This window comes from Vespa mandarinia, chromosome 11, assembly GCF_050613455.1.
Source record: "Vespa mandarinia isolate Hongniang chromosome 11, ASM5061345v1, whole genome shotgun sequence".
In the NCBI taxonomy this organism is placed as follows: Eukaryota; Metazoa; Arthropoda; class Insecta; order Hymenoptera; family Vespidae; genus Vespa; species Vespa mandarinia.
In genome coordinates this window covers 3479174-3499045 of record NC_140820.1, presented here as the reverse complement: position 1 = coordinate 3499045, position 19872 = coordinate 3479174, and the positions used below count along the sequence as shown (strand labels likewise).

Below are 19872 nucleotides of genomic sequence, written 5' to 3'. Positions count from 1 at the left end.
TATAATTCTATTCCAAAAGAATTTATTTAATTTTTTACTAATATTGTTAATTAAATATATTAATTAATATTTTTTAATAAATTCAATTTATTTCAATAAAGAGATTCATTTTAGTTAAGAAAAAACTTTTACCTTTTTATTTTTGCAATAGAATACTAGGTTATTTATTTAATGCCATGTTTTACGTAACTAGAAATAAAATGTATTTGAATGTCACGTACTCATAATGAACGTGACATAGTAAAAAGAACGTTTTCATAGTGAAAAGAAAATTAATACTTCTTTGTCTCTATAAATAAACATGTTGCATTTCATGGTCAAGAAGTTCTCGTATAAAAAAAAAAAATAAGAACTAATATAAAATAGTATACTTTAAACGTGCGTTTGTAACGTATAACAAATTTTATCATTTAATGATTGATAACAAATATTGTCGTATCGTATCTACGTGTAAATAATTATGTGGAATCTAAATAATGAAATAAGATCGTTAGTTTAATAGCTAATTGGAGCGATTTCCTCGGTAACTCGGTTAATAGAAATTTTATCGAAACATTTTTCATACTATGTCAATAGTGTTAGTTTTTGAGTACAGAAATTCGTGGAGCTCTACGCTTTGAAAGGTCATAAATTTCGACTAACTTTAAGTGGGGCGACTCGCAGTGAAGTTAACGGTACGTGTAAACCTGTTAGTTTTCTGGCGCCATGGCGAAACGCATTAACATAGTGATATAAAATCTTTATCGTTAAACGTCGTACCGTATTTTTATGATAAATCCTTTCATCATTCTAATGGTTAAAATAGTAAGTCTAGGCTTTACCTTCGTTTATTATCATTGTTATCTACTTCTAACTATTCGTATAAGTAAATATATTCATATAAAACATAAGTGTATGGCGAATTTGCGATGACTTACATTCGTTGGATGAATATAAAAAATTTTTTTATACAAGATTTAAATGTTAAATGTAAAATATTTTTGAAAAATGTTCAAGTCAGATTAAATATAAAATTACTAATGAAAAGGAGTATAAAATAAAAGAGAGGACATTTTAATGAACGTCTATTACAGTAATTGATATAGTACGTGTTAAGCTAACTATTATCTATCTCTATCTCTCTCTCTCTCTCTCTTTCTTTCTCCTAGTCTATGTTGTTAGCATTCATCCAACGAATGTAAGTCATCTCAAATTTGCCGATTAAACTATACATTGCGCGTTCCATAATCCATCGCTGTATATTGCTCAGTATGCTCTAGGTCGAAGCACATGCATTAAGTTTCTTTACTTGGCGCGAAGAATTCAGCAGTATCGAATGGTCTCTATTCCCATTTGTGTATTTGTACGATAAATACTTGGAGTATTGATAAGCTGCAAATCAGTAACAAATCAGTAAGACCTTTCGGCATCTCTTCACGGTGTTTTCTATTTTATAAGAATAAATGAAGTTCAAATATATAGCACAATAATGATACTCGAATGATCTTATCTCGAATGTGCTGAACTTTAAACATAAACAACTTGAGATACTACTTGTCTGGTCAGTCTCAGTCGAGCGTTATCGTTAAGACGAACCGGATCGGCGATCTTTCTTAGCGACTTTGACGAAGAACAAAAAAGTTTATCCAGTTGGATTTGTAACAAATCAACATGTGGAAGGCATTACTTTTGTCGATAGTGACCATTGGCAGTATATTTGGAGAACTATTACATATCGAACGAAATGTATGTATTTGATATAAAAAAAAAAAATGACGATTTACTGACGAACTTAATGCTGTAATTATATTAAGGAAATTTTCGATTGCAGAATTTAGAGTCGAAATTTGGTTTCGAAATAGATTATTCAAATAATCAATTCTTGTTGGATGGGCAACCATTCCGTTATGTTTCCGGTAGTTTTCATTATTTTCGTACGCCCAAGAGATATTGGCGGGATCGATTGAGGAAAATGAGAGCAGCTGGTTTAAATGCCGTTTCGACGTAAGGATGAATAAGAAATGAATTTAATAAGTAGACTATGTCTAAATATATTCTGTACAGGTACGTAGAGTGGAGTCTACATCAACCTGAAATAGATGTTTGGAACTGGAGTGGCGAAGCAGACCTCATTGAATTTCTAAATATCGCTCAAGAAGAGGATCTTTTAGTTTTATTGAGACCCGGACCTTACATTTGCGCGGAAAGAGACTTTGTACATAAATCATATTAAATCTATAAAAAAAATCATTTATTTGGTTTAATAATCTTTCTTTTTAGGGTGGTTTTCCATATTGGTTATTAACTCGTGTACCTGATATAAAATTACGTACTAATGATATACGTAAGTAATTATTGTCCATAGTAATGTTTTTACATTATAGATATCTTGTTTTTAATTTTTTTTTCTCATCGTTAGGTTACTTAAATTACGTAGAACAATACTTGAATATTGTATTGAATAAAGTGAAACCTTATTTAAGAGGAAATGGTGGACCTATCATTATGGTTCAGGTACATTAGTTTTTATGATATTTATAAGATAATGATATTCTTCAGATTTTCTTTAATCATGTTTGTGATTTAGGTGGAAAATGAATATGGAAGTTATGGAGCTTGTGATTCCGTATATATGAACACATTACGCGATATCTTCCAAAAAATAATTGGAAATAAAGCTGTCTTATATACGACGGATGGAATAAACGATAGAATGCTTCGTTGCGGATCAGTATCTGGTGTATATACCACCATTGATTTTGGTACTGGTTCCAATGTAAATGATAGCTTTGAACTTATGAGACGATTTCAATCGAGGGTAGATATTGTTATAATTGTTCTTTTTTTTAAACAAAAATTGGATAAATTTATTTACTGATTAAAATAATCATTTAAGGGGCCACTGATAAATTCGGAGTTCTATCCTGGCTGGTTGACCCATTGGGAAGAACCATTTCAAAGAGTGTCGGGTAATGCTGTTCAACAAAAATTAGACGAAATGTTGGCACTTAGAGCTTCCGTTAACATATATATGTTTTATGGCGGCACGAACTTTGGATTTACTTCTGGTTAGTATAATTATTTTATTCTAATATATTATTCTAATAAATTATAATATATTATTTTTATATGTTATGATTTATATGATCGTATGTAATAATTTAGGAGCTAATGGTGATTCCAAGTCGTTTAATCCTCAATTAACTTCCTACGACTATGACGCACCATTAACAGAGGCTGGAGATCCAACAGAAAAATATTTTCTGATAAGAGATGTTATATCCAAGGTACAATATCTTTTACAAACGAATAATGAACTACGATATTTAATAATGTTAATATTCTTTGTTAGTATCTTCCTTTGCCAAATATTTCCCTACCAACGGTATCACCTAAAGGCGATTATGGTCCAATATTATTGGAACCTGTATTAGATTTATTTGAACCGAAATCGAGAGAATTATTTGGTTCTCCTACAGTATTCACATCCAACCCACCGACTTTTGAAGAAATAGGATTACCGCATTATTTGGTTCTCTATGAAACTAATATACCATCCAATATTAAGAATACAATGATATTAAATGCATTAACAAAAGATAGAGCATTGATATATGTCGATTCTGAACTCGTCGGAACATTGAGTCGAATGAAGAATATCTATTCCTTGTCCTTGGTAAACCCACATGGCCAACGCTTGAAAATACTCGTAGAAAATCAAGGACATCTAAATTATGGCAATGAGATTCATGATTTTAAGGTATTCAACAATTTGATGTAAATCAGTGGAAATCATGTAAATGTTATCATAATTTTTATCATTCATAGGGTATTTTTAATGTAAACATCAACGGAGTTCCACTATCACCATGGAACGTAACAGGATTTCGGCTAAGCGATGTAAAAGGATTGAATAATTTTACAACTAAAACGATTGAAACGAGTGGTGTTCTTTTAAATGGACCGGTATTTTTCCGTTCTTATTTCTACATTACTGATCAACCACTGGATACTTATCTAGATACCACAGGTTGGGGTAAAGGTATCGCATACGTAAACGGTTACAACCTTGGTAGATATTGGCCTATGGTTGGTCCACAAATGACTCTCTATATACCGGCACCATTTTTACGCACCGGTCAAAATCTATTAGAAATATTAGAATTACAATATGTACCGGTTACGAGAAAAATGAGACTTCAAGATAAAGCCAACTTAAATTTTTCAGTTGTATATACTGAAAATAATTAAAATGTATCAAATAAAATAAACTCATCAAAATTCTTTTATATACTTTTCACTTTTATAGTTTATATATTTCAACTTATATAGTATTTGTTATAATATTGTTATATACAATTATAAATAAGTGATAGTGACGTTTGATAAACAAAAGAAATTGATAGAAAATAATGGTAATGTATGTTAATAATATAATATATATTTGTTAAATGAAGATAAAGTCTTTGCGCTTTTGGATAAAATACAGAACCTTCAACGAATGATAAGCTACTAAAGGAGTTCCTATTTTAAAAGCGAAAAACGCTGGTTTATGCTTTCGACGTTGCTCAAATCGATCGGCAATGATAATGCTATAATATACATAGATAGCACGTGCCTGGCACATTGCCGTTTGTAGGACGATGAAGGAGCATTTTATAAAGATCCCAAGGAGACTTCAATAGCGTTAATATCCTTCGGTGGGTGACAAACGAGGGAACGGCACCGCGGGACGTCCGGCGTCCCGATGCCACACGACGAATTATCTCACCTCCGGTTGAATATTTGTGAAAAATCGCCGATACCGTGACGACGCGTTACTCCGTTGATCAACAAAAGACTTCGATTTCGGAGAGTAATTAAGGCTATGAGTTCTTTTCTCGGTCCTTCGTAGTATGAGTCAATTCATATATACTGGCAATAATATATTGACAAATTTCTTAATAATTAACAATCAAGAATACAAATCTAAGATAAAAGTTTAAGAAAGAATTTTTATTTCAGTTTGATTGTTTTTTTCACAGCTCTGACATAACCAGTAAGTTCTACAATTTAAATCCATATCGAATCTAGAGTACGATAACCCGAATGACTTTGGATTTTTACGTGTATAATCTACATATAAAATGTAATTACCTTTACTATACTCTGATATACTTTTCAACATAGACCTTTTTATTTTTAATAATTTTCAAAGAATAGATTTCATAAATAATTATTATAAATTGATATATTGTATATTGTCAATTATATTTAGGACAATCGGACGTACGAATTATTGCGTTCATCAAAATTCGTTTTTAAAGAAAGTAAAAAAAAAAAAAAAAGAAAAAACAAAAAAGAAAAAGAAAAAGAAAAAGAAAAATGAAATTAAACAAAACTAAACCACATCCAAAACGTTTAGAAATGTTTTCTAGCGCAGACGATTTTATAGATGATTTCTCAAAGTATATCATTTGTCATCGGTGACTCTATTTTTCCTCGCATATAGGGGTTGATGGTGATGGCACTCATTACGGGGATATTTCGAAATGTTACAGACGATCGTACGGTACATTATCAAAAGGTATATCAAACTCCGCCCTCCGGAAGAACGCCGCCCCCGACATGCGCCGAGGTATCGTCGCCCCTATCCTGTTTCTCACCTGTAATCACGCGCGTAATCTTCCTCGGGGTAGTAAGACTTGGTCTTCCTCGAGGCATATACAAACCTATCGGTTACACACTGCAGTTTAACTCCTTTGAAATAGTATCAGAAAATTTCTTAAGTCAATATTAAAAATTGATTTAAAATAGATCGTTCGAAAATAAGTGATTGTGATGTCTGGTAAGTAAGAATTTCTTTTTTATATTTTTCTTCTTTTTATCGCTCGACTTGTTTTCACTTTTTTTTTTTTTTTTGGGCTCAATGAATTAATGTGATTTTCATACAGTTTGGGACGTTATGCAAGACGTGCCATTAGATTTGAGTTTTCGCGGAACTGAGAAAAAAATTAATTTGACGGATACTTCGAAATTTCAGCGACGTTTGCCTTGTCAAACTTGCGGAAAAAATTTTGATAGACCGTCTCTCCTGAAGAGACACTTGCGAACGCATACAGGTATATTTGTGTAAAGAAAATATGAGATTAACTTTCACTTTTTAGCATAGGATTGTGTTTACTCATTTTTTGTTTACATCGGTAGGTGAAAAACCACATGGTTGCAAAGTATGTGGCAAAATGTTTAGCACCAGTAGTTCTTTGAACACACATGCAAGAATACACACTGGAGAACGACCTCACGAGTGTCCTATTTGTGGAAAACGTTTCACAGCGTCTTCGAACTTATATTATCATCGTATGACTCATTATAAGGTTGTTAATTAATCATTGAACAGTTACATAAATGTATTCACGTAATTTTAGAATTTCACAATTTTTAAATTTAACTTAATTTTTTGCATATATTTTTTTTATACATCTTTTTTAACATCTAATTAAAGTAATTAAATTTTTATGCTAATAATGAAATAGGAAAAGCCACATAAGTGTAACGAATGTGGCCGTTCATTTCCAACTCCTGGAGATCTCAGAGCGCATGGATATTCCCATACCGGAAACTGGCCCATGAGATGTCCTGTATGCAATCGAGGATTTTGCAAACCAGGAGCATTACATCATCATATGCAACTACACAACGGTAATGTACCCTCTTTTCATAATTATCACGAATAAAAAAACAAGATTTTGCTTTTTAGGCGATCGGCCCTATCAGTGCACAGTGTGTGACAAGAAATTTTCGATTATTGGAAATTTGCGAACACACGAACGAACACATCATTCGCAATTTTCTATAGTTAATTTAAGAGATTCTCCAAACGTTGAAACTGCGATTTCGAGAGTTGATAATGCAAGATTTGAATTTTTAAATACGAACGCACTTCACTTACCTTCCACCTTTTTTCCGTGGACTTCATGGCTACCCTTGTAATACTAATATGTAGATTGTATTTTATGATTGGTACGAAAATGTCTTGCATATAAATTGTAATTATAAAGTAAACGTTTATATATACATCATTTATAGTATAATGAATTTGTTGGGAAAAGAATGAATTAGGTACAACTTGGATTAAATGGAAAAGAAAAAAATGTATTTATTCACATATATTAGCTAAATATATATATTTTCGTTTTCACATAAATTTTGATTTTCTTTGAATTAATTTCATTTCGTGATAGTTTTTATGTAAACAAAAAAAAAAAAAAAAAAAAAAAAAAAGAAAATACAAAGTCTGTTTCTTTAAACAAAAGTAAATGTGTATTTATACACGCTACAATAATTGTAGCGTGTACCGATAAATAGAAACAAAATATTTGTAGCATCTTAGATGGAAAAGATCTTTAATTAGCACTAATGTCATTTACAGTTATTTTTTCTTGACTCATTTCTATGTCATCAATCGCCGGTTCTACTTGCATTTCTGTCTCAGATTCGATTAAACATTTTTCGTTTTCGGCAGATTCTTTTGGATCTGGATCAACATCCATCTTCTCATCAATTTTATCCGATTGTTCTAATCCTTCTTTTTCAACTTCTTTTGATTGAGTATTATTATCGCCGGTATTTGTTTTCGATACATCAGCAATAGTTTCTTTATTTTCGACAAGCGTGTCATGAGCTGCGGATTGTGCAGCCTGTACTTGAGGTGACGTATCGTGTTTTAATATTTCACGTAACGCCATTGTGGCATATGTACTTGCTCCTAAACTCATTTCTACTATTAATGCTTTATATTCTCCGTCTGAAAGTAATCGTATCGTAACGAAAAATCGCTATGAAAAAGAAAAAGTAGCATAAAAGTAGAAGTTAAAAAATAATAATACTTTACGTACCAGGATCATCTTTCGGAGGTGTAACTTGTTTTATTTCATCAATGTCACTCGAAATGAGATCATCATGCTTAGCTTTATAGCGCATGATTTTCCAAGATAAGTCTAATGGAATTTGTAATATTTTTCTATAAGCTCCACCCAAACTATATTTTCTAAAAATATATATATATATATATAGCATAGTTTATGTAATAGTAAGTAGTAGTTTTATTTTAAATGTAAAACTTACTTATTATTCTGTCTTAAATCAGTCGTTAATTCATCTTTAGCTAAAAATTCATCAAACCAGGGTTTGGCATATGGAGGATAAATCACTTTCCATCCTGGCTGTGGCATTATTATATCAGCTAATGTATAATTAGGTAAATCTTCTTCAGTGAGGATTTTGACTGAAGGAATATTATAAGTATCTTCCTGTTCTTCTTTATTTTCGATAGTATTATTTTCATCAGTTTTCTCTTCTATTTTAAGACTTATTTCTGTAGCATTTGTAACTTCTTTTATATCATTATTAGATTTGTTGCCATCTTTTTTATTATCTACTTCATACATTTCAGACATCATTTCGTCTTGATCTTCTTTCATAGAATTACTAGGTTCATCAGCATCATCATCCAAGCAAGTATCTTCGCTATTATCTTGACACATTTCTGCACTTTCTGTATTTTCTTCTGAACATTTTTCTTCCGAATTATTTTGATATACCAAATCACCAACAATAGGATGTGTACCAAACTCTTTTATTCTTTTAGATACCAAATGATTCCATATAAAACTTTGATAAGCATGAATATATATTAAACGGATATTTCTTGGTATCATATCTAATGCACCTTGAGGATTTTTATCTGTGCATATTGTTAGACCCTTTAAAAGGTTTGCTTCAATTTTGTCTGATCTTTTAATTTTATTATATGCTGCATATGCATCTTTTGTCGTTTCATATATTTTCCTTGCCTCTACCAAGCCTTTATCTTGTTCACCTTCTCGCGGTTTTAAGATCAAATCTATTGCTTCATGCCATTTACCCTGAAGCAATTTCTTTCCTATTTCATGTGTTGGAATGGCAGCAACTGTGCCAAATCGTTGAAGACCATAGTAATTAATAAATCCGCGATCGCGTAACGATATCATAGCTTTCTCAATTTCTTCATTTGATGCAGTAACATTTCGTATTGCTATTTTAAAGCGATTACCAGTTAACATACCTAACTTAAGTGGTTCCTTTACAAATTTGAAATTACCCACATAGGCACCACGTATTGCATTTCCTGCACGTAAAATGCTTTTAGGAGTTACTTTTTTTAAACTAACCCATTGAGTAGTCCATGCTCTACGGTCTTTTGTTCCAGCATAATTAAAATTATTTGGTTTAATACGTAACATCATGGCCATTTGATTTAAAGCATCCATTGTATCCATATTCACCTTATGTAATAAAAAGTAACAATAGTCTCCTCCATGTTTTTTCCAATTAATTCTGTCGTCAATACGGAACCTGTAAGCTAATAAAATAACATGAAAATAATATGAAATTTCAGAAAAATTAATCATACATTTTTATTTCAATTAAAATCAAGTGATTTTACCATTTGTATTTGTATTTTCTTTTGTATTTTTCATTATTATCATAAGCTTTTTGCCATTTTGATCAATAGTTTGACTCTTAACATTTGTCAGTCTTTTAGCAATTTCATGAATAGTTCTTCGTCCATCTTTATCTATATCGGTAACATCAATTTCAATAGAAGAAGTAGATGATTCTTCTTCTTTTAATGTTTGCAATTGTTCCCATATAGTATCAGAAACACATTTCTTCAAATCATCTAAAGTTTCTGTTTCTTGGGGCTCGATAGGAATATTCTGATCCGTTAATTTAACAATCTCACCATCAAGAGATATTTCATTGACATGGAAATCACTGTATCTTTCTTTAACTAAACCAGAAAAACCAAGATGATCTCCTATAAATTCTGTCACACCAATGTCAGGTTCTTTTAAACGATTACCAACTTCAAGCCGTTTTCTTTTCCCATCTCCTTCCATATGAGACCAGATTCTTTTATACGGTTTTCGAGCAAAATTATTATCACGGAAACCTATAAGAAGTTTATTAAAACATGATTTATTTATCTTTAAATTATTTAAATTAACAATATGTATTATTCATTATCTATATTATCTTTTATAAAATTAAATTAAATATAATAATTAAAACTCACCACCCCTATATGATCTAGCACGATTTGATTTATTACTTGATTCTTGAGAATTGGAAGAATCATAATTTCGTCGATCACTATGTTTATGAAATGTATCGCGATTTTTACTGCCAGAACCACGTCCACGATTACGAGAAAATCTTTCATGTGTTGTTGGGGAATCATTGTTATCCGTATTTACTTCTGCCATCGTATATCTCTTTTGATAAATAACAACACGTATTTTATCTGTATATTAAATTTGTTTATATTATGTAATACAACATAATATTCAATATAGTATACTAACACCTATTCAATATTGTTTTATAGGTTATGTTCGGTGTATATAACATGCCAGTATATGAACATTGATGAACTTAATGAACATTTACCTGCAGGTGCAAGAATGTTTCGTGATTCTGCCGCTTGTGAACAGCGCCAATAAAGTTGACTGAATGCGTATGGCGTAGAATTCTTTGGCGTCGCATTTAAAATATTCAATTTTGTCTTTTAGTCAAACCAATTTTATTAACATCTATATAAGTAATTAGAATAATACAATTGCATAGATTTAATTAAGGTATTATTACATTGAACTCTTAAAGAGATATCATTAAACTATTTACTGGAATTTATTGAAGAATTACATTATAAAAATGATCTTTTAATAGAATGGAAAAGTTTATTATGTGTTCACATTTATGGTACAATTTTTAATTCATCAAGCAATTTAACAATAACGCATACCTTAAGGTATGCGTATAAAGGCAACAATGAATAATAAATTCCATAATAAGGCACTTTGCCTTTGTTCCAAGATTATTTTAAAAATATTTAATTTTGTCCGCTTTGGTCCCAAGCGTTTGAGATTCGCATAGGAGTATGATATAAAAAAATATAATAGAATATAATTAAATCTTTGAAATCTTCTCGATCACAAGATGTTACACGTTTTCGACTGAAAAATTGACAGAATATAATTAATTGTACATCTTTATATAATAATGTAAAAGAAAAATGAGAAACTAAAATAATATATACCTTCGATTTTGGATTCGTACTTCCATTAGATTTTGTGCCATTCTCTATCTCTTGTTGCCTCTTTCCTTTGAATAATTTTGCCATTTTTCCTAAAAACATGATTCAAAATAATAAAAATGCATAAAAATAATGAAAGCAAAATAAAAAAGTCTCTAACCAGTTCTAGGTGCTGGTGATTGTATTACATCAGCATCATCGTGTGCGCGTTCTTCATCATTTTTTTCATTTGTCGTAATTTTATCTGTCGTTTTCAACTCATCCAGAGTATTTTGAGGGTCGGCAATTATAGTTTCTTCAGTATCGGCGTTCGACTTCGTTGATCGAGATTTTTGGCTATTAATAGAAACTTTCGCAGGACTTTCTTCTTCTTTTTTTGTTTCTTCTGTCATAGATCGTATTATCGACTCTTCCATTTCATATTCTTCGTTCTTTTTTGGATTACTATCTTGATTATTCTCTTTATTCTCTTCCTCCTCCGAAGACTTACGTGATAATTTGATATCCTCGCCTGCAGATCCTTCAGGACTTTCTGTTTTTTGTCGAGGTGGTTTAGGTGGTGGCATAGGATCAGGAGATGTTGGTTTTTCTGGACTAGTTTTTGTTTCATCTTCAATTTTCGATTCTTCAGTTTTTGTCGTTTCTTCTGTCTTTTCTATCACATTATTTGAATCTATATCTGCCGTCGTTGATTCGCTTGGTTCTTCAATATCAACATTACTCTCAATTTTCATTTCCGTTGTGTTTTCCTCATTGTTATTTTCTACGTTCTCTTTTTCATCTATGATTTCTGACTTTTCTACTTCTATGACTTTTTGCGTCTCTTCTGATTCTTCATTCGTTGCAGGAATTTCAGGTTTTTCGAAATTATTCATACTATCCTTTGGTGTTTCGGGAATGTTATTATGCTCGTTATCCAGTTTAGTTTCCTGATTATCTTCCGATATAGATTTTTCAAGAATCTTTTCACTCTCCGTAGATTCTTTTTCGTCCTCCTCTTTATCCGTATGGTTTTCGGCTTGTAGTCTGTTTACAGGAAGTTTCAAAGGAGGCAGAGAATTCTTTTTTTGGATCTGGTGATCCTAGAATTCGGAAATCAATAATATCTTTCGAATTCTTCAGTTATTTTTATTTCATTTGATACTCACTACCTGTACAGTTTCTGATTCTTGATTTGTCTGGTTACTCATCTCGCGTCTTTTACCTAGCAATATCGTATGACAGCCACCACAAGATACCTGGAAGAACAATCGTATGCTTTAAGAAATTAAGAAACGTGTATGTGACGAGAAAAATCATGAGTTAAAGACTACATACATTCGAAATAAAAAGTTCTTGATATTTGATAGCAAATGTTAACTCGTGAACGTTATTTTCATTTTCCTCGAGACCCAATTTTCCGTGTCTACCATCACCACACGTGTAGAGTTTGCCAGATTCTGTGATACAAAAAAGTTATAAAGGATTGAAGAAATCACAAAATAAAGACGAATTTACACTCGTATTATACCCGTTAGAACGGCACTGTGACTTTCCCCGCAAGCGATTTTGACAATCGACTGATCCTGCAGAGCATCACGAGAAAGAAGTTTCGGCGTTGGAACTTCAGTCACGTTCGTTCCCATTCCCAATTGACCACTGGCGTTGCTTCCAACACAATAGACATTGCCGCTCTCTAAACGATAATGTTTTTTTTTTTTTTTTTTTTTTTTTTTTCTATAGAAATCAAATTCGTAAAAAATATTCTATAATTCTCTTGGTTAACAGGTAATACCTGTTAATATGAGAGTATGATGACCTCCACACGCGATGTGTATCGCCGTTGTGGGCAATAACATTTGCTTCGGCGCGACTTGTGTTGAGAAATTGACATCGATCCCGAGCTTACCACTTTCAGATTCGCCACAGATATAAATGAGACCGCTTTCTGAAAATACCATTGAACTTAAATATACATACATATATATATATATATATATATATATATATATATACACATATATATATGTATGTATACACATATATATATGTATGTATATATATGTATGTATGTATAAGCTTATAGATCTTTGCGGGTATACAAGGTAACTTTTATAACGCTGAATGATAGTCTATAGGACGGAAAACTTTCAAAGATACATTGTCAGAGCTTGGAATATTAATTGATTTATATATGATTAGTATCTATCAGGGTCAATAGGGAATGTATAGGTTATTTAATGATTTTTCAAGAAGAGAACACGATGAGAAATCATCGCAGAGATTATTCATCGTATTGATTATCATCATGATGATTATCCATTGTATCGATCATTAATATGATATGATGAAAATATCCTTGTAATTTTCAACAAACTTCTTAATGAAGGAATACATTACCGGTTAAAAACGCAGAATGATAATATCCTGTGCTGATTTCTTTCACCGGTTCAGGAATTGGAACCTTCGTTGGCTTATTTACCAGTCCAGAGATCCCCGATAGTCCAAGTTGTCCCTCTAGATTGCTTCCCCAGACGATGACACCACCATCGCTAGTAAGAGCCATCGAATGGTGAGATCCCGCAGCTATTTGTGTAACTCTTGGACCCGCGAGTCCGCAATCATATACCAAAACTGGAGTGCTCGCGCTATCTCCTATCGCTGCATTTCCGCGGCCCAGTTGTCCTTCTTGATCGCTTCCACAAGCAAATATTTTTTGTCCACCTAAGCGAAAATGAAGTATAAAGAGAACAGAAAATACTTTATGTGGTTACTTAAACTGAAATCGATTTCAACAACGCGAATACATACGTCATACTTATCAGCTGAATAAAAAGGAATAATTAGGCTTGTCATACAAAAATAGTTTGCTCACGTAAATCAATAAATTAACATTTATGTTTCACGTAAGTATGTATCGTTTATGTATTACTTATGACGTATACGTTTACTGCACATATTCCGCCTGTTTAGTTTTTGTTGTTTCTTTATTTTTTTGTGTTTTAATGAATACAAGACTTACCCGTACATATCAAAGTGTGAGCTCTTCCACATGCTACGTGTGTGACTTTCTCCGGCTTTAAGACTGTAACACGGAAATATTCATGTACCTTACGAAACTGACCTTAATGATATCCTACAATATGATAAAGGTATTAAAAGTTGAAAATAAAGGATATACTTTTCACGCAGGATGGTTTGCTGACATGGTTTTTATGACCGAGACCCAATTGACCCCAATCGTTGCTTCCGAAAACGAACAATCTGCCACTTTCTAAAAATCAATTATATGATAAAGTACAAATTTATGTACATTTTAACGTTTTATTAAAATCATTATAGTACTACTTCTTTCATCTTATTTCTCATTGTAGTTTATAAATTTTACAATGTGATTTACGATTAGGAAAATTTTATACAGACAAAGGACTATCAAGCTCGAGTTAAATATATCTTATAGGAAACAAGGTCTTCCCCTTCCATGCTTAGTTTACTATTTTGCTTTTCAAATTTTCATCGAACGATCCTTTTAGACTTGAGAATAGTTTGGTATAACTCATTAGAAATATCCGCTCTGTTTATTATATTTAGAGGAATAGAGGAAAAGGTGTTGGAAAGTAGAAATAGAGGTTTCAGCGCAAAACTATTGGAACGCATCCAAATATCTATGAATACAGTCCGCAATGAAAAGGAAGTGAGGTTACGATTTCCGTATCGATCGGGGTGTACCTTGTGCTTCGTGAGTGAGTAAGATTATTAACAATAACAATGTTTTTGAGTCTGGTCATGCAGAGCACAACCATTGCGTGTCCATATCGATTTACCGGACAGTGGCTATCCCTATGTAAGCATAGTTCGAATGTAAGTTCCTTGCATGGCATGTTGCAGAAGCTGTAAATCATGCGAGCTTCGATCCTTCCCATTTTATACACGATTGGCTGTATCAACATTTGACCCCGTAAAATATTTACGGAAAATCAAAAAAGAAACTTGAGATACCTTCAACTTGCGGTATCAATGTGTACTCGAATGCCATCGACAAGAATCATAACTATATAGACAATTTTAAAACGAAGTGATAATATTAAAGAAAAAGATAATAATGAGGACGAATACACGCACGTGCGTAATACAGGGCAAATGGACGATACTTCGGAGTCATTCACATATTGATTTCCATTTCAATCAAGTCACGCTAATGCTCAAATCAATACAGTACTCTACAAACAACTATCTATAATCAACCAATGATTAATAAATTGCATTGTGTTATTGCCTTAGAGCTAATTGTAATCTTTATGTGAGTTCCCTTTGAACGGTTAACTTCTATCAATTTTTAGTTAAAATTTCTTTCTTTTTTTCATTAATGCTGGTTAGCTAGTTAAAAAGAATCGTTAGTTGAAAGCCACAGTTTGAGATCCATTGATAGCAGATATTGAAACGTTTCTCAATAATAAATTTACTGAATCGAATGAAGCATCGAGCATTTGACAAATGACATATAACGTTTCAAATTGTTTTATTATTGCATGCGCATTGTGAAAATACTTACGACATACGACGGCGGAATGTTCATCTCCACAAGTGATCGTCAATACTGGATCCTTTCGTATGAAAAAGTGTGACGCTACGTTATCCGCGAACCTGCTTCTACCGATAGTGAAGACTGCACCAGTTTCTAAAAATTATAAATTTGTTTTATCTAGTCCCGAATTCAAAATGTTAATTGTATTACATATTCATTTTCCTAATTATCCCAATTTGAAAAGCAAGAGGAACCCATTATATGATTCAACGATAATTATTTATTCTAAAAATAAATTTTTCACGGTCGTTTCGAATTCATGTAACGAACGTGTGCCATTATACCGACACGGCCAAGTGTCGAAACAGAGGAATCATTAATCGCTGTTTGCATAATTAATTCGAACAGCGTGCCACTATAGCGAGTACGATAACGTTCTTAGATTAAATTTGATAGATATATAGGTGGAAGACAAAATTAAATAAAAAAAAGAAAAAAAAGAAAAACTAAATGAGTAATTTTTTTTCTTCGATTACGTTCTGATCGTATTCTTTTTAATTATACTCCTATCGTAGATATACTTTTGCAATATCATACTAGATATCGCTTTAATAGTAGTATTATCAGTAATAATAGCAAATAATAATCAATATAACTAAGTTTTATGTATGATTAAAAATTTTCCGCTAGTAACAATAGAAAACAAATATATATATATATATATTTATTTATTTATAGAAATATAAATATATATTTATATATTTCTTCAAGGTAGAGAAAAAATATGTATATAAATATATATATGATATGTGCGTGTAAACGAAATGATTAGTTATTCTATTTTACGAGTTCTTTCTTTTTCTTACAAGTAAAAAATTCGAGATTTCACTGTGCTTAAAAAGTTCAAGTACTCGTTGACCTCCCAAACTGATCTACTTTATCATACTAATTATCTACGATATCATGGTAAGTACTAATGAAAGCAGGGAACCTGCTGATTTATTTGTAATTTTTTAAGGGTCTATCACGATAACTTCTTATCGAGAATGCATCAGTATTTTTTTTTTTTACGTCTGGCACGAAAGCCGAGTCGAGTTAAAAATGTAAATTAAGAATAATCTTTTATTGTTTCTACTCAACAGCCACAAAGGTGAATTCATGCTGTCGTTGTTAAAATATAACATCTAAGAATAATCAATTTTCTTTTTGTAGGTGTAAAAATTGCATTAATGTTTGTGTAGACAATTTTGTTACTATTATTGCATGATTAAATTACATGATAATGAAATGTAATTTTTGAATAGGGTATATTATGTCAATTGTTTCATATTACTCAACGTAAACCTGTTGTTTCGTACAAGTATTGGAACGGAAAAGATAAGAGTTTCTTCGAATTTTTGAACAAGTATATTTCTAGATAATCGAATTTTAATATTAAGAAAATGGTAAAGATTTAATTTGAGATCAAGAAGTTTGGCCAAAGTTTATGCAAAGTATTCAAGACACGTTGAAAGCTTATAGATTTTTCGTACTGTATCTATGTACACGTGGAACCACTTGTGGAAGTTCTTCGCCAACAAAACGAAGATAGGTACACTTTTGAAGTTCTTTCGAAGAAAAAATTCGTGATCATTGAAACGACATTTACGCCCTTCTATTTTGAGAATATAAATTATAGTGAACGTTATAGAATAAATTTTGAAATAGCAGTGGAGTAAGAGGCTAGTATGAAAAACAGTTGCAGGCTATGCATCAAGAGACGAGAGATATATTCCAGTTTCCCGGTTTATAAAGGTCAGTGATGCGGTGCTCGACGTAAATCCTCCTTCGTACAATTTACGATTACACTTTGCTTATCAAAAGTTCAAACGGTGGTCTTTTGCATTATTCATTCTTCACTTATTTTATGGATTGAAAATTCGCAAGATGAACATGGAAGACTAACGATCGAGAAGGAGATGCTGTATTATTTCTTACAAAATAAATAGTTTTATCTATTTTCTTTATGACACATTGAGTTCCACAATTACTATTTCTTACCAAAAGTAAGAACATAGCAAAGAAGTGTGAATTTCAATGTTATAATGACAGAAAAGCGTTGCCTCCTAAATGTTACCAAAGTTGTGAATAAAATCTACCATCTCTTCAGTTCCGGTAACCGGCTTTATGGAAATATACTTCTTTTTTCAGTTCACCTCGAAAGTATGTTAATGTTAGCTTTCTTTTAATGGCACCCTTAGGTGAGCAGTATTTTATATACTTTTATAAAGAAGTTTTTAGCGTTTACACGGAGGTCACGTCATCTTAGGTCGAATTTAAAGAGGTGTAAACTTTTCTATCTTAACTAAAGAAAATTTATGAAACCGCAAATTATCGATACGTAATGCATCGTATTTATTGCACTTATTGTTCTTCACAAAATACAAAGAACAAGTTTAAGAGAAAGTGGGACGTTGTTCTTAATGTGAAATACATTAAAGATCCAGGGTAGTTTCGTTATGCGAAGTTTCAGATATACGATGGTCCATTTATAACCTCGATAACATCGTACGATTATTTTTTTCTGATTTTGTTAATGGAGTTGAACTAACATTAGAGTTTGACAACTTGTTCGACATTTTACAATGACTTGATACGATTTAATTTTATTTACTTTAAATTACCCATTTTATAAAAAAATGTAAACAATAAGGCTAGTAGCTGTTGATTTATTGTTAGATCGATTCATATTAATTGAAACATTTTAAATTAATTTCTGACGATTTTCTTCGGCGAAATAATATTATCATCAATACCAAAGAAATTAATGTGAAGCAACGTATCGTTTACTTTCAAGCTATGAATACATTATTATGGTAGATCATTGACCCTTTAATGGTTCTTGGCTCGTTCTGTCTAGCAAAATGCTTCGAAAAATATGTGCACCGCAGTGAAGGATCGAAATTTGTATAACCGAGCTAAACATTCGCACTTTGTTTCTACATTCGATCGATTGACTTGACTATTTAGTTTCACACATTTGTTATTTACTAGAATATGTGTGTACGAAGACATACAATTTCTTTTACAATTGATTTATATAAGCAGGTGATTAATTATTACGTCCCTTTAAATAACTACGAAGCAGTGACGTTACTTTAAGTTCTCTTACTTCAAAGAAAAAGTGCTTTTAAAAGAAATATAGAAATACTATATGAATAGAGAAATAGGAAACTATTATATTCCAATATCTGTCGTAATTTTGCATTACTAGTAAACATAAAGCGTTAATTTTCTTTGTAACTTATACACGCGTTGCAGCTGCTCGTAAAAATCATTTTCAATCAACTTCAAATAAGAACATTTGCTACATGAGAAAAGACGAATCGGTTCGATTATGTACTAGGCAATTGCCATAGGGTCGCGACACTTTTCGCGCCTGATCGTCTCTTTTCGTTTTTTACACTATTGAGTTTGCAAGTGCATTAGATTTTGGGTTACAGGTAATGTCAATTGTTGGTGCAATTTAATTGGAGGAAAAGAAAATTCAATTACCAGGTATATTTTCTATGTCTGGTAGACCCATGGTTTACTTGCACCTTGACGCCGCGCAACCTGCAGCTGACTAAACCACCGGTCAGGCATGGTTAAGCGTGGTAGGCGACTTAAAGTGAACGTTGCTTGGCAACCGGAAATCAATTTCCAATGGCAACCGGGCCCACGTAGCGTTCCTTTACGATAAGAATAATGGGAACAATCGTTCTACGATCGTCTGCGGGTTGAGCGCTTTGAATGATATTTCTTAACGATATAGCGGGAAATATCAAATTTTTTGAATTTCTCATTAATTTCAAAATCTGCGGTAAATAAAATTACATTTTAAGTATATTAAAAATTTATTATAATTAGAAACTGTTGTTTATAAGACACACAACGATCTTCGGCAAGATCTTAAAAAAAATCGATAACTAATAAATATAAGCATTTTCCAGAACAGTATCCATTTTAAATGGAGTTCATGATTAATATGAGTCTCAGTTGTAATTATGATATCAATAAAAATATTATCTCGTATCGTTTAAAAACAATGTTTTATTCTATGTATTTTCGATTGATAATGGTAGATCGATGAGAACCTTATCTATAAATGATATTATGTCTTGGTAGTGTTAAAATTTTCTCTGGAAAAAATGATTGTATTTTATTTGATAAGTTTGTCAATTATATATCCCCTTGGTAAGATATCAAAGTTTTCTTCATTAATTTTAAATCCATAGAACATCAATTTATT

At 31.7% G+C, this 19872-nt stretch overlaps 4 protein-coding genes across 4 annotated transcripts; 2 read left to right on the top strand and 2 right to left on the bottom strand.

Annotated features, from left to right (window-relative positions):
• The first annotated feature begins 1319 nt into the window (after positions 1–1319).
• On the top strand, positions 1320–4268 carry LOC118441296 (beta-galactosidase). Its single transcript, XM_035865484.2, has 10 exons — positions 1320–1725; positions 1811–1983; positions 2044–2194; positions 2260–2323; positions 2399–2493; positions 2567–2797; positions 2876–3047; positions 3145–3266; positions 3332–3739; positions 3808–4268. The coding sequence occupies exons 1-10, from the start codon at positions 1651–1653 to the stop codon at positions 4228–4230; spliced, it is 1914 nt and encodes a 637-aa protein (XP_035721377.2). The 5' UTR covers positions 1320–1650; the 3' UTR covers positions 4231–4268.
• Positions 4269–5075: 807 nt separating this feature from the next.
• On the top strand, positions 5076–6951 carry LOC118441297 (uncharacterized). The gene is made up of 6 exons (XM_035865485.2): positions 5076–5107; positions 5520–5806; positions 5913–6080; positions 6166–6335; positions 6495–6660; positions 6719–6951. The coding sequence occupies exons 2-6, from the start codon at positions 5800–5802 to the stop codon at positions 6949–6951; spliced, it is 744 nt and encodes a 247-aa protein (XP_035721378.2). The 5' UTR covers positions 5076–5107; positions 5520–5799.
• Positions 6952–7181: 230 nt separating this feature from the next.
• On the bottom strand, positions 7182–10422 carry Pus7 (pseudouridine synthase 7). The gene is made up of 5 exons (XM_035865488.2): positions 10079–10422; positions 9446–9955; positions 8086–9361; positions 7857–8008; positions 7182–7765 (listed from the first exon to the last, which is right to left on the bottom strand). The coding sequence occupies exons 1-5, from the start codon at positions 10266–10268 to the stop codon at positions 7365–7367; spliced, it is 2529 nt and encodes an 842-aa protein (XP_035721381.2). The 5' UTR covers positions 10269–10422; the 3' UTR covers positions 7182–7364.
• Positions 10423–10691: 269 nt separating this feature from the next.
• On the bottom strand, positions 10692–19244 carry LOC118441515 (uncharacterized). Its single transcript, XM_035866019.2, has 12 exons — positions 19137–19244; positions 15630–15755; positions 14259–14351; positions 14100–14162; positions 13478–13801; positions 12873–13025; positions 12609–12773; positions 12416–12537; positions 12247–12336; positions 11259–12180; positions 11102–11190; positions 10692–11018 (listed from the first exon to the last, which is right to left on the bottom strand). The coding sequence occupies exons 1-12, from the start codon at positions 19165–19167 to the stop codon at positions 10995–10997; spliced, it is 2202 nt and encodes a 733-aa protein (XP_035721912.2). The 5' UTR covers positions 19168–19244; the 3' UTR covers positions 10692–10994.
• Between the last annotated feature and the right edge of the window lie 628 nt (positions 19245–19872).